The sequence below is a fragment of the Stegostoma tigrinum genome, chromosome 5 (assembly GCF_030684315.1).
Source record: "Stegostoma tigrinum isolate sSteTig4 chromosome 5, sSteTig4.hap1, whole genome shotgun sequence".
In the NCBI taxonomy this organism is placed as follows: domain Eukaryota; kingdom Metazoa; phylum Chordata; class Chondrichthyes; order Orectolobiformes; family Stegostomatidae; genus Stegostoma; species Stegostoma tigrinum.
The window spans coordinates 5,805,072-5,819,061 of record NC_081358.1 but is presented as its reverse complement, the minus strand read 5'-3'; the positions used below and the strand labels follow the sequence as shown (position 1 = coordinate 5,819,061).

General features: G+C 39.6%; 1 protein-coding gene across 1 annotated transcript in view; it reads left to right on the top strand.

Annotated features, from left to right (window-relative positions):
- The window catches only part of itga9 (integrin, alpha 9), a 389,128-nt gene that overhangs the window by 277,660 nt on the left and 97,478 nt on the right, over nucleotides 1-13,990 (top strand). The window contains exons 19-20 of the mRNA XM_048530144.2: nucleotides 192-278; nucleotides 4,530-4,609. Of these exons, the coding sequence (XP_048386101.1) occupies nucleotides 192-278; nucleotides 4,530-4,609 (167 nt within the window). The remainder of the gene's footprint in view (nucleotides 1-191; nucleotides 279-4,529; nucleotides 4,610-13,990) is intronic.

Genomic DNA, 13,990 nt, shown 5'->3' with positions numbered 1-13,990 from the left:
ACAAGGCATTTCGCAGAATGTTTTTGTAGGTCTTAACTGAAAAGATTTATTTTGATGTTATAATACAGTGAGTCCATATATTTGACTTTTAGTTGGTGTTGAGTTTATGCAAAAGTAAAATAACTTGCTGAAGAAAGAGCTGGTATTCTGTTGTGATTGGTAATTTCTCACCCTTCCCATCACCGTTTCAGAAAGAAAAGAGCACTTCCTGTGAACTGGTGGAGTCGGACTTCCTGAAATGTAGCGTGGGATTTCCTTTCATGAGATCACAGTCCAAGGTAGAGTGCTGAGTCTGTTATATTTACACCAGATGGTTTAGATTAATTTGTCCGAACCTTTGGCTGGTTTAGTCATTGTCCTTGTACATGAATTTTTTTTTGCCTTTGCGACACTGGTGGCACCTCTCCACATTAAACAAGTTAACCCAATATTGGACTGTTCTCTCTCCTTTCTTTTTGATCATATTACATCTCCAATTTGGTTGTTCCAATTCTAACTGCTGTCTGGGACCACCTTGAATCAGGAGGTGCTAATATAATGGTTTGTTTATTTGTTTTGCTGGATTAGAGAGGTCCAATGGTTTAATGCAAATTTCTGCATTGCCCATATTTCCCTCCCAGCCTTCAGCAATGAAGACATTTGCTCGTCTGGCTTTGCCAAGTTACCATATGCATTCAAAATGTATGTGACAATTGAATGGTTACTTGTTGATCCACCTAAGCTGCGTATGAATTAATATTCTGTGAGAGTCCTGTGCAAGATATGTTTCCAGTTCTCTCCACACCCACAATATTTGTCAACATTTTTCCACTTGCTTTCTGCTTATGGTGTTTTCCTGAACTCAATAGCTTTAGGATACCAGCAAAAACTGGGATTTGAATTCATTTTTTGAACATAGGTGTGATTATGATGCTTTGATTTAATTTTTGTACAGTTTGACCCAACTGTGCCATTGTTTGCTGTTATTTAATGAGGGAAATATGTACCCATTTGTAAGTTCTGTGTGTTACCTTCCAACATTGGAATGGATATTGGTGAAGATGAGATGATAAAATCTGACATTAAAGCTAATTATTGCATCTCAGTTTCAATATCGTGTACCTCATACAGCATTTGTGATCATAACTACCTACAAGTTCCCTGCCTAACATATGTAAACATAAGATAAGGAGAGAGAGAGAGAGAGAGTGATGTGGGTGGAACCTCGTTTCAAAAGTTCCCTCCAATTTGTGCTCCCTCTCCAACTGCCATACTTTGAGACCACCTGATAGAAGATATCATACAGCCCAGGATAGCAGTATTATGATGGTCAGAGAGATCTATTCAGGACCTCCTCTCCTTCAAATGGCCTATGGAGCTTCCTCACAATATTTGCAGTCTATAGTGTCTTTGAGACCCTTTGAGAGCTGTGCCTGAGATTTACAAGATATTGCTGCACTGCCTGACATTCTGTGCTCACTGTGTTGGGTTTCTGCTTGCTGGCAATGCCAAGTCTGTTTTTCACATTAATCTTTAGTCACCATTAGAGGTGGAAGTCCTATGCTACCACTGCTTGTTCAGATTGAGAAAAGACTGGCTCTTTACACTCAGTGCATCTGACAGACAAGCACAAAATTTAAAACACTAAAACTGCTTAAGCCTTGCTTTGGAATCTGAAAGTATGTCATAAAATGTTCCTTATGACATAAAACAAAATATTTTGTTAGTTCCTGATTACCTGCAGCTCTTCTGTATTATTGCTCATAATGAGGCAGAACAGCAGGATTGCTACTAACAATATATGATCAGAAACATGTTTCAGCACAGATGTGAGATATTCAGAAAATATATGCTTCATGTATATTGTGGATTATCTGTGATATGGAGCATGCAGATGAAATCCAAGAATGCTACTGAGGTGGTGAGGTTGGAGGGCAGAGTAGGATTTAACTAGGTTTTACAGACATAAATCAGTCTCAATTTTACAGTAAAATATTCTACCTTGTTTTCATATATATAAATGTTTATTGTTCTTTGTTGTGAACACATAGAATTTGCTTTAATTTGGGAAGCAGAAAAATATATTTGATTCAGCAATGCTGATGGGAGGGTCAAAAAAGTAGTTTACATGAGCACTTTTCAATGCAAGTGTGGACACAGCTTTTACAATTGAAAAGCCCAAAGAAAGCTCTCAGATACACAAGTAGTTTAATGAATAGATATAAAGATACACAAGTGTAGAATCTCGAAAGGTCTATCAGCCCAGCAATTCACATTTCACCATACAGTCAGGACACATTCAACTTTACCTATTCAAGCTCCCAATCGAGGCAGATGCTGCCACAGAAACATAGAGCACATTTCCATATAAGTCCCACTGACCTTCAGACTATCCATATAAGATGAGAACACTCATTTCCAGCTCTGCCCAGTTCAGATCCACAGGAGCACCTTGCTTGTATATGCTATTTGATCAACTCTCTGTGATTTATAGGCTTCTCTGACATTTTAAACAAACACTTGCCATTATTTTTCCAGTTATTATTTCATTCCAATAACATTTTGTAGGAAAAAAAAACAAAACATCTGGGGTTATTTTTTGTAATTTAGTATTCCAGTGCATTGTTATTGTGTGTTGGGAGTTAATGGGTGGATAATTTCATCGATTGCAATTAAATGTAATAGACAACATTCTGCTAAACATTTGTCTCTTGCATACTGCTTTGACAGTTTAGCATGCAGATAGTCGAGATTCACTAGATTGATACTTCATTTTTAAGCTTCCCAGGTGCCGTTCCTCCTTATTGAATCAAGATTGATCCTCAGCTTGAAAGTAATAGTAGAGTGAAGGCTGTGAGATTACTGATTAATTGGAATTACTCATGCTGTTGATGATGATCCATGATGATGGATGATTCCATCACGAATGCCAAACTTTGAGGTGCTGGATCTACTTCGAGCCTATCTCATTTTGCAAAATAGTAGCATTACATAGCATAATGGAGGGTGTCAACAGCAGTGGACAGACTTTTACACTACAAAGACTGTGCAGTGGTCTCTGTTACCAAATCTATTGCGAACAGTTACTACTGTGATAAGTAAATTGGTTAGTTGGAGGTCAATTTGATTCTTTTTCCTCTTTACTGATTCTGTCATCATCTGCTGAAGGCCGAATATAGCAGTAATATCCCTTTGGACTTGACTATTCCATGTCCAACAGTTTCAATATTAAGATTATTTCCAGAATCACACTTAATGTTGCTAACTGGTTTTCCTTGTAGCTTACATTCAGCAAGGGTCAAGATTGTGCAGCCGTTCCTATAATTAATGTGTAGGGATTACATTTCCCCTTTTCAGATGTCGTTGCTACAAAGTGAAGAGAGGAAATTAAGGGCAATTCTATTTATACTTTTTAAAAAAAATGCACCAAACTATTTTTTACTTGCAATCTGGTAAGGAAGAAGGGCCAGTTCAGTTAGAAATTTGGCTTACTGCTGTGATATTGTTTATATGCTGCATGAATTGTAAGGCTGTGATTTTCTGCTTCTGTGATGGTCAGCTCACAATTTTCTAGAGGTTAAAGTCAACAGGCAGGAATGGTCAAGGCTGAAGCAGAAAATCAACAGGAGACCTTTATAAGTGGATCAGCCACAGGTGTCAACATACCACAGAATGATGTTCCCCTTTTCTCTGAGTGCTCTGCATTACTTCCAAGACATTTTTCTTTCATTCGCTTTTCTAACTCCTCCTGTGCCACCAGGGCCTTTCTCTCACCCCCTCCTTCCTATCATCCTTCCAAAATCTCATCATGCTTCCTCTGTCCTCTTTAGCTTTGGCCACTTGGAAATTCAAACAAAGCAGCAGGAGCAGGAACTACAGAAGAACTCACAATATCAAGTCTGTTATGTCTGTTTATCTACTGTAATATTTTCTTCGATTATCGGCTATTTAACCTTTGAGATGGCAAGCTGAACTAAAACAGCACTGTTTTTTGGTCACATTGGCATGCATTGATGACTTATCAGCTAAAGGCATTTAAATTGACCATCCTTGGAGCAGTGTGCAATGTTTCATGTGTGTTTATCAGAGTTTTCAAATCATTGAGAGCATTGATATCTTTTCCTCTTGTATTTATTTTATGTCGATTTATTCTCTCTGTTTATAATGATTAATAAATAAAACTTGTTTATGATTGTGCTTTGAACTGACAGGCCTCCATATGAAGAGTCATTATTATGGTATGCGTCCCATTTGAAGGCATTGCAAATGTTGTTTATGGTTTTTGTTAAATTTGGGGCCCACAACATTATATTAGATTGGATAAAGCTATAGATGGTTTGACAGTGCTGCCTTGGTCAACAGTGACAGCTCATTAAAATGCCTGGTGTAACTAGATAGCGGATGTATCTCTGTGCCTATCGTGCATTGCAGTGCATCAGCAGAGATGAGCAAGTGTTGTACGGACCACCTCCAGTCACCTTAACATTCTGCAAGAGAGCTAAGATTGCATGACTTCATTCGTTTATTTGCAATTTTGTTTTACCCTATAGCATGACTTCAGCATTATTTTTGACACAAGCCACCTGTCTGGGGAGCAGGAAAGTTTGGAGTTCACAATTACAACACAAAGGTAAGGATTCGTGTGGAATTGAAAAATCATTGGCTGGCTTGGGTTTATTATTTTGTACCTTTTGGCATTTATGGTTGCCTCGTTAATTGATGACTACTGAGCTGGACAAAATATAAGTTCAGTTTGTTAAATGTGAATTTGTTTGCTTTTATACAGATATAAATATAATGATACACTGTGCCTTATTTACAAAACTCAAGTATTTGTCTATCACTTATAGATTCAAAATGTTTTTTGCCTTCAGCTGTTATTATCTTTTACATTCTTTATATTGGTGAATGGCAGTTTTACAGATTGGAGGGAAGTATACAGTGGCATTTTCCAGTGGTCTGCATTACATCAGTTGTTTTTGTGATACTTGTTGTTATGACCTGGGCTTAGAAGGCAGAATTTCTAAGTTTCAGTGACATGAAAATCATAAATGTAGCAAACAATGATGCGAACAGTAAAGGAAGTAGAAAGATAAGTCATTTGGGTAGACACATGGAAGGTGAAATGACATGAATTGGATTGCGAAATAATACACTTTGGAATAGAGAAAGAGAAGGTGCAATCTGAATTGAACAGTTCTGAAGGAGGTGTAATAATAGAGACACTTGGAGTTTACATTTTTGTGATGATGACAGGCAAGCTAATAAGGCTATTGAAATGACATACGGGATCCACATACGCATACATGTAAATAGTGTTCCAAATTAATGAAGTTGTACTGAACATTTTAAAATTGCCAGCTAGGCACCTGCTTGATTTTTGATCATAACTCTTGAGTACCACATTTTGGTAAGAATGTTATACAAAGTGCAGAGCAAGTTTGTGGGTCGATAGCAAGGATGAGAAACTTAGTGATTTGGGGAGACTAGAGAAGCTTGGACTGTTTTTGTTAGAATAAAAGAAGTTAACGGAGGTTTAGTAGAGGTGTTCAAAATCACAAAAGGTTTTGATAAAGTACAGGGAAAATGTTTCCACTTACAAAAGAGTCATTCACTAGAGGATACTGACTTACAGAAACTTGCAAAAATCCAGGATGAAACATGCAAAAATTCAGAATGAAACATGTTTGCCATAACGAGTAAAGATAATATGGAGTGCATAGTCTTAGTGGTTAACATGTTTTTTTAGCTCCTGATGATGTAAGACCCAGTGACTTGGTGGAAGATAGCCCCTACTTCTGGATTAGGCATTTGCTCCACCACTCATTCAGATATTATCCTATTTGGAGTGCTTTGGCCAGAAATTCAGAGAAATAAAATTTGAATTTTGGATTTGCAAATGTCATCTCTTGTATGCAACATTTTGTAATAATCTTTGCAATTAGTATTTTGAAGCATGTATTGATAATATTTGTTAACAAACACCTATGTTTCCAGGACAATGGGCTGACAATTTATCATTTGTAGATTTCTTTGAGAAAATTGTGCTTTAGTCAAATTCACATTTGGATATTAATGATATGTCATTAAAACACACTTATTAGTTGGGTAAACTCTCTGTGCAACTTATTTCTTCCTGTCATTCTGAGTAATTGGAAGAAAATGACGTGATTTGGGATAGGCAAGTGTCTGTCTGCCAGTGTCATTGTTCCTACCCAGAAATTCTCCAGTGTCACTTCCTCACCATAAAACTGGTGTTTCATTTACAAAGAAACAATAACTTTTACATAATGCTAAAATTTGCATATGCATATCACATTACGAGAACAGTAAAAGTCCCAAAGGTAAGGATAAGATGTTGAGCAACAGTAGGGTGAGAATTTTTGCAGAGACTGAAGACACGATTGAAGAAGTAGATTTTGAGTAGGTATTTTCAGGGAAGGTGGAACAATCGAAGAAAGAGTTAACAAATTAATTTGAGTTCAGGGCCAAGATGTTTGAAGGTTCTCTCAACAAATTTGGAACTAAGCAATCAAGAATGCGTTGGAGAATAAGCAGAAATGAGAAAATGTGACTTAAACGGACAATGGGACAGTGAACTACAGAGAGACAAGGTCATAGTGGAGAGGAATGAATCACAGAATAACTGCAGCACAGAAGCTGTCTTTGCTGGCCCTCTGAAGGATTCCAGTTCCCACCCTCTTGCTTCCGGGGAGATAGTAAGAAATGGAGTCAGAGTTAACACAGTGTGGAGCTGGATGAACACAGCAGGCCAGACAGCGTCTTAGGAGCAGGAAAGCTGACGTTTCGGGCCTAGACCCTTCTTCAGAAAGTGAAGGGTCCCGACCCGAAACATCAGCTTCCCTGCTTCTCTGATGCTGCCTGGCCTGCTGTGTTCATCCAGCTTCACACTGTATTATCTCTTGCTTCCTGAAATGGTTTTTCCTCATGCTGCCATTGCATCTTTTCCAAATTAAATCTGTGCCCTCTTGTTCTTGATCTTGCACCATTAAATCTATTAATTGGCATTTAGAAAGCCCACACTCACATGAAAGAATTACTTTAAAAAAAATTGACAACAAAGATGTCGAAAAGATTGACAATTTTGTGATGTTGTAGTGAGCATTTTTTTAAAAAAAGGCTCTCTTTTGTAAATGGCTGAATGTTTATTTACACAACATAAAGAGGGGCATGTGCTAATATTCTTTCTGTTGATTCATATTTTTCTTAGTTGCAGGGACAGCAGTTTGTTTGAAAGGGGTTATGATTGGGTGCTTTTTTAAGCAATTCCTTACACTCCATTGTCACTCGAGTTGATTGATTCTGTACATGTTGTATCTTGCCAACCGTACAAAATGAGTCTTGGTTCAAAGCACTGACTCACACAAAATGATTGAGTGCATTTATTAACAGAGACAAAGAAGTGTTGACTTTGCTTGTTTGATGTCTGTGTGAGGTCGTAATAAGTTTTCGTGGTGTTCTATTTTTCCAATTAGTTGATCTTTTTGCGTAAGTTTTTTAAAAATTCATTTGTGAGATGTTATGAGTTGCTTGTTGAGCCAAGCTGATTGCCCTTGAGAAAGTGCTGGTGACCTGCCTTCTTGAACCACTGCAATTTTTCGAATGTAGGTATATCCGTAGCACTGTTAGGAAAGAAGTTCCAGGGTTTTGAACCTGTAACAGTAAAGGAACAGTGGTGATATCATTCCAAAACAGAATGATTGTGTGGCTTGGAGGTGGGACTTGTAACTGATGGTCTTCCCATTCATCTGATGCCCTTGTCTTGGATGGCAAAGGTTGCAGTTTTGGAAGGGTGTTGTTGAAGGAGCTTTGGTGAGTTGCTGCAGTGCATCTTATAAATGGTACACAATGCTGCTGCTTGCATTAGTGGCGAAGAGGGTGAATATTAAATAGGTGGATGCAGTGCTAATTAAGAGGACAGCCATATTCTGGATGGTGCAGAGCTTGTCGAGTGCAGTTAGATCTGCATACATCCAGTCATAGAGTCACAGAGCTGTACAATGTCGAAACAAACACTTTGGTCCAACTTGTCCTGGCTGATAAGATTGTCTAAATTAATCTAGTCCCATTTGTGAGCATTTGGCCCAAATCCCTGTAAACACTTCCTATTAATTTAGCAACCCAGATGCCCTTTAAATGTTGTAATTGTATCAGCCTCCACCATTACCTTTGGCAGTTCATTCCATACACGCACCATCCTCTGCGTGGAAAAGTTTCCCCTTAGGTCCCTTTTAAATCTTGCCCCTTTCACCTTAAACCTATGCCCTCTAGTTTTGGACTGTGCTGCCCTGGGGAAAAGACCTTGGCTATTCACCCTATTGATGTCTTAACAATTTTATAAACTTCTACAAAGCCACGCATTGGCTTCTGATGCTGCAGGGAAAATAGCCCCAGCCTATTCAGCTTCTCCCTACACCTTTAACCCTCCAATCCTAGCAACACAAGTGGCGAATACTTCATTATACTGTGGATTTGTGCCTTGTAGATAATGGACAGGCATTGGGAATTCAGGAATGAATTACTTGCTGCAGAATTCCTAAGCTCAGATCCATCCTTGTAATCACAGTTTATATAAACTGTTCAGTTCAGTCAATGGTTCAATTTTTGGTCAGCAATAATGCCCAGATGTTGATACTTTCGATTCAACAGTGGTAATTCCATTGAAAGTTAAGGGGCAATTGTTAGATCCACTTCAATTTGACATCATCATTGCCAATGCAAATATTACTTACCACTTATTAGCCCCAGCCTGGATCTTGTCGAAGTCTTAGTTCGTGGATATGAACTGCTTCAGTACTGCGGAGTCAGCAACAGTAGCAAATATTATGCAATCATCTGCTAAAAATCTCATTTCTGACCTAACAATTGTAGGTGGGTCATTGATAAAGTGGTTGAGGATGATTGGGATGATAGGATATTACTGAGGACCTCCTGAAGAAATATCCTGGAATTGGGAGAATTGTCCTATAACCTCCACAACCATCTTTCTCTGTGCTTAGTATGACTTCAAATATGACATGCAAGTTAAGAGTTATCAAATGCTTAAACTTTGTTATTTGCACTATAATGTTCCATGTGACAATTTATGCAGTTGCATGAATTTTGATTTTAACAAGTTACAATTTTTTTCAAAGAATCATAGAAGAGACTGTGTGGCTCACTGACTCTATACTGACAAAAGTACATTACTACCTATACCAGTCCAACTTGCCTGCACTAGGCCCATAGTGTTGAATGTTATGACACTTCAATTGCTCATCCTGGTACTTTTTCAAAGGTTGTGAGGTTTCCTGTCTCAACTACCCTCCCAGGCAGTGCATTCCAAATCCCTACCATCCTCTGATGGAGAGGCTTTTCCTCAAATCCCTTATAAACCTAAGATAACAAAGTGTGGAGCTGGATGAACACAGCAGGTCAAGCAGCATCTCAGGAGCACAAAAGCTGACGTTTCGGGCCTATACCCTTCATGTTCATCCAGCTTCACACTTTGTTATCTTGGATTCTCCAGCATCTGCAGTTTCCATTATCACTGATACAATCCCTTCTAAACCTCCTGCCTTTCACTTTAAAATTATGCCCCCTTGTTATTGACCATTCAGCTGAGGGCAACAGGTGCTTTCTCTTCTCTAGAAACAAACAATGCTGGACAACACCAGGGGCCAGTTAACATCGATGGAGAGAAAGCATGCTAATGTTTCAAGTCCAAATCATGCTTCATCAGAGCTGATGTGAAGTGACACTGGGTGATGAAAAAGAAAGTTCTCCTTTTCAATGACAAAACTCAGCTGTGTCAGGTGCTTCAAGCCAGATACATATTGATTGACACTGAATTCCGCTAGTTGAGAGCTGAGTGCAATAGACAATTATACACTGTAGAATAGCCGTCGGTCATCATGCCAGCATTTGGTCTGCATTGTGGGAGTAAGTTGCAGCCTCTATTCACTTTGTTTGGGCTTGCTTTCGCTGGCTGTAAATTAAAGCTCATGTTTGGAATTATCAGATTTCTTGTTTGTATGTGATGTTCCCCTACTGGAAAATGACACGATATGAGTGTACGGTGATAGTAGAGGTTATTTTAAAAGGACAGTTGTATAATGTGGTGGTTAAGTAGTGACTAGACTGAAGATTGGAGGTTGTATGTGCACTGTTGTATCAACCGTGCTAGCTATGTGCCGCAAACAATATGGATTTGTGGCTGCTGTGGCATTACGCTGCTGGTGAAGGGCAATGCTGGATTGCCAATGCTTGCCCGATTTCAGAGCAGTCTTTTAAAGATGGCACAGCGCTAAGGATTCCAGTCTTTTGTCAGATATCCAAAAAGTGGCAGGCTATTCCCAGAAAAGGCAGGTGGTAGGATCGGGCTAGAATTGGGCGGGAGTGGCACCGTGCAGTGGGGAAGGTAGTTAATGAGGTGAGTTTGAAACAACTTGATAAGAGATCTCCCTGGCTCCATAGAGAAACTGACACAACCAGAAAAGCTTAAGATTCAGCTCTCTGTTACTCTTTTCTAGTATTAAATTCTGGTTCCGCGACTAAGATGGCTCCAACACTCTTCAACAATACAAGCAAATTTCCACACCTGAACAACTCCACTGAATTTGTTTAGGTGCAGCCTATATAGTTCCCATGTTTTGCAGAATTGGTCCGAATGTCCTAATTTCCCTCCTCACCATCTCCGTGCCCAGACATTAATTTACTGTATCTTCCTATTATAATACTCATTATCTTTGAAATCTGTCTTGTTTATCCCCTTCCTAAAGTCTGACTGTCTGCACAATCTCATCCCTTTTCTAACTTTAGAAGGCCATTGAAAAAGAAACAACACGCAGCTCAGAATTCAGTGCCAGAGTTCAGGTCCACAGCTCATAAAGCGTTATAACCAAAGGCTGAAAGAAATGCAGGTGCTGTAAAATCAGGAACAAAAACAAAGTTGCTGGAAAAGCCCAGAACCCAGTTCCGAGGAAAGGTCACCGGATCTGAAATGTTAACTCTGTTTTCTCCTTCGCGGATATTGCCAGACCTGCTGGGCTTTTCCTGCAACTCTTTTTTTTTATGTTCCTAAAGAGTTATGGCTGACCATCACTGGAATGCTAGTGACAGTTGACTGATGGGGTCAAGTTATACAGAATGACTGCTCAAATGTTCAGTTCCTGATAGTTAAAGCTTGTTATAATTGTGACCCAATTGTAAGTGAACAAGTGATGCTGAACATTTCTGTATGACCAGTTAGGCTTCAGCTGTATCTAATGTCTAGGAAGGATTTCAAGGTCTTGGGCAGGGTGCAGCAGCGATTTATTCAAACTTTGGTTTACCCATTTATGGAATGTGTGCATCCCTAGTGAGGCCAGCGTTAATTGCCAATCCCTAAGTGCCCAGAGGACAATTAGAGGTCAACTACAAAAACAAAGTTGCTGGAAAAGCTCCGCAGGTCTGGCAGCATCTGTGAAGGAGAAAACAGAGTTAACGTTTCAGGTCTGGTGACCCTTCCTCAGAGGTCAGCCACGTTGCTGTGGGTCTGGAATCACTATTATGTGGCACCAGAAATGGATGGCAGTTTCGTTCCCTAAAGGCTGAACCAGATGTTTTTAATGACAATGGTTTCATGATTATGATTAGATTCTTCATTCCAAATTTTTATTGAATTCACATTCCATCATCTGCCACAGCAGGATTCAAACCCAAGTTCCAGAACAATAACTGGGTTAGTGGCCTAGCAATAAAACCACTAGGCCGTCAACTCCCCTGAATAATATCAGAGATGAGGACCATCATTTTGTGGAAAGATGAGATAAACTGGAGTTTTTCTTGCTAGGTCCTATGAAGGTTTTTGATAAAGCAAGTACAAACTATTTCCAATGGTTATGGGGGGGTTAGTAATTAGAGGACACAATTTTCATGTAATAGGCAAAAGAATCAAAGGGGAATTGAGTCTTTCAAAGTGGTGAGCTTTTAAGGTCTGGAGTGCCTAAAATGGTGCTGAAGCAGATTAAAAAACATTTGCATGCCCATGTGATAAAAGCAAGGGCTGGCTAATTAGATAGCACTTTGAAAGAGGTAGACATGATGGGCTAAATCGTGTCTGCCCCTGCTTTGTGATGCTCTGAATAATAATTTAGTTTGTGGTTTAACACAGAAATGTGCTGCAGGCTGTTGTCTATGTGACCTATTCATGAACTTACATGATGAATGGTTTCCAGTCTGTCGGTCTTTAATTTTTTTTCTTGATACTTCATTGAGAAATGCAAGTATGTCATCATACCAGGAGATCTCCTGTACTCCAGTACAAGAGAATAGTACTGCAGATTGTTTTATTTTGCACAACAGGGCCGGCAGAGCCTTAGTTTACCATTTTGTCTTAGATGCAGCACTGCCTCACTCATCCGTTTAGGTAGTTCCTCGGGATCAAGGATGACTTGTTTCCACTCTGGTGCCTTGGTCTGAGATGGCCAGATAAATCCAGCTTGCAATCTGTGCACACTGCCACATAGGGAAATAGTTGGTACTTAAAGGGTTGAACATATGAGGTGTTTTGGATGTTTGTGTGATCCCTCTAATACCTTGACTTTGCTTCTGCAAACTTCTGACAAAGTCTGTCAACGTGTTGAATACCTAACTGAATCAGTCTTCTCAATTTTGCTTGCACATATGCCAAGGTCTCCCATGAGTTGATCCCTAAAGTGCTTCCTATGTTCTCCTGCCGTAGCTGAGCTCGGAATAGCGGAGCTATTTCAAGAGTCTGGTATTAGGCATAGGAAGGACATGTCCTTCTCTGCAGTGCTGGTTTTCAGGGATTAGCACCTCAGTGCTTGGAAGGAGAGGTTACTGTTGTCTCACATTTCTTGTCATAAGATTTGGGGGATGTTGATGAGGCACTGCTGATGGCATTTCTTGACTGTTTTGAGGTGCCTTTTGGAGGTTGCCCATGTCTCCGAAGCAATAGGAGTGTGGCATTACTGCTATTCAGTTAACCATGACTTTACTCTCAATTTAAGATCTTGGCTCTTAAATGCTATTTGTTTCATTTGGGTGATGGCTAAGTGGCACATTATAATGATGAAGAATTTTGACGTCTACAACTGCATTTGACAAGAGGAGGTCTCCGAGATATGGGAAATGATCCACATTTTCCATAATTTTGCAAATTATCTTAACTGACAAGGCAACAATGTTTTATTGTAGGAAGTATTGGTTGGAAGAAGACTTTAGCTTTCTGAGTCTTGAATGAAAGGCCTGTTTTTTGATATGCTGCAGAGAAGTTGACAGTGACCCGAAGTTCAGTTTTTAAGACAGTGCACACACCAGCGTCACATGGATACTGAGAATCTTTGGCAGAATTTAGAGTGCTTTGCTTTTGGGTCAAAAGCAGTTTAGGTTGAACAGTTACCCAGCTGTTCTCCAGATTGTCTCTATGTGTGTAGGTGGTTTGCTGGTGGTGAGATGCAATATTGCAGCAAGAAAAATCATGAAGAGAGTTGGTTTGATGGTGCAGTGTCTCTCTTAGTACAGCACTGTACCAAGGTGTCATGTCAAGTTTATCCAATCAAGCCCTGCTTTGGGATTTGAATGCATAATCTTTTGACTTGGAGTGAGAGCTGCAGTAATGTGCCAATTTTAGTTCTTACTTTGCGTCAAGAATCCTTTTCTGCACCACCCTGGTTTCCTTAGCCTTTAGGCCGTGGCAGTTTACTGATGCCTGCATAAGTGGCTATTTCATAATGCATTCAGGAATTGTACTGTACAAATGTAAGGACTACTGACCCTTGAGAGATCACATCATAATCAGCTGAACTGGACGAAGCTCTGTTCACTGCTCTAGTGGCTCTATATCACCAGGGAGGATATCTTTGACAGTGGTGAGTTTAGAATCTTCATTTGGTGTCAATGCAGGTGGAACATCTCGTGATGACCTCCTGCTTTCAACTGCCCTGCCCCCAAACTTCAACTGTTGATTACCCAAAACGTTGTCCATCTTCCCACATTAAGCAGAAAG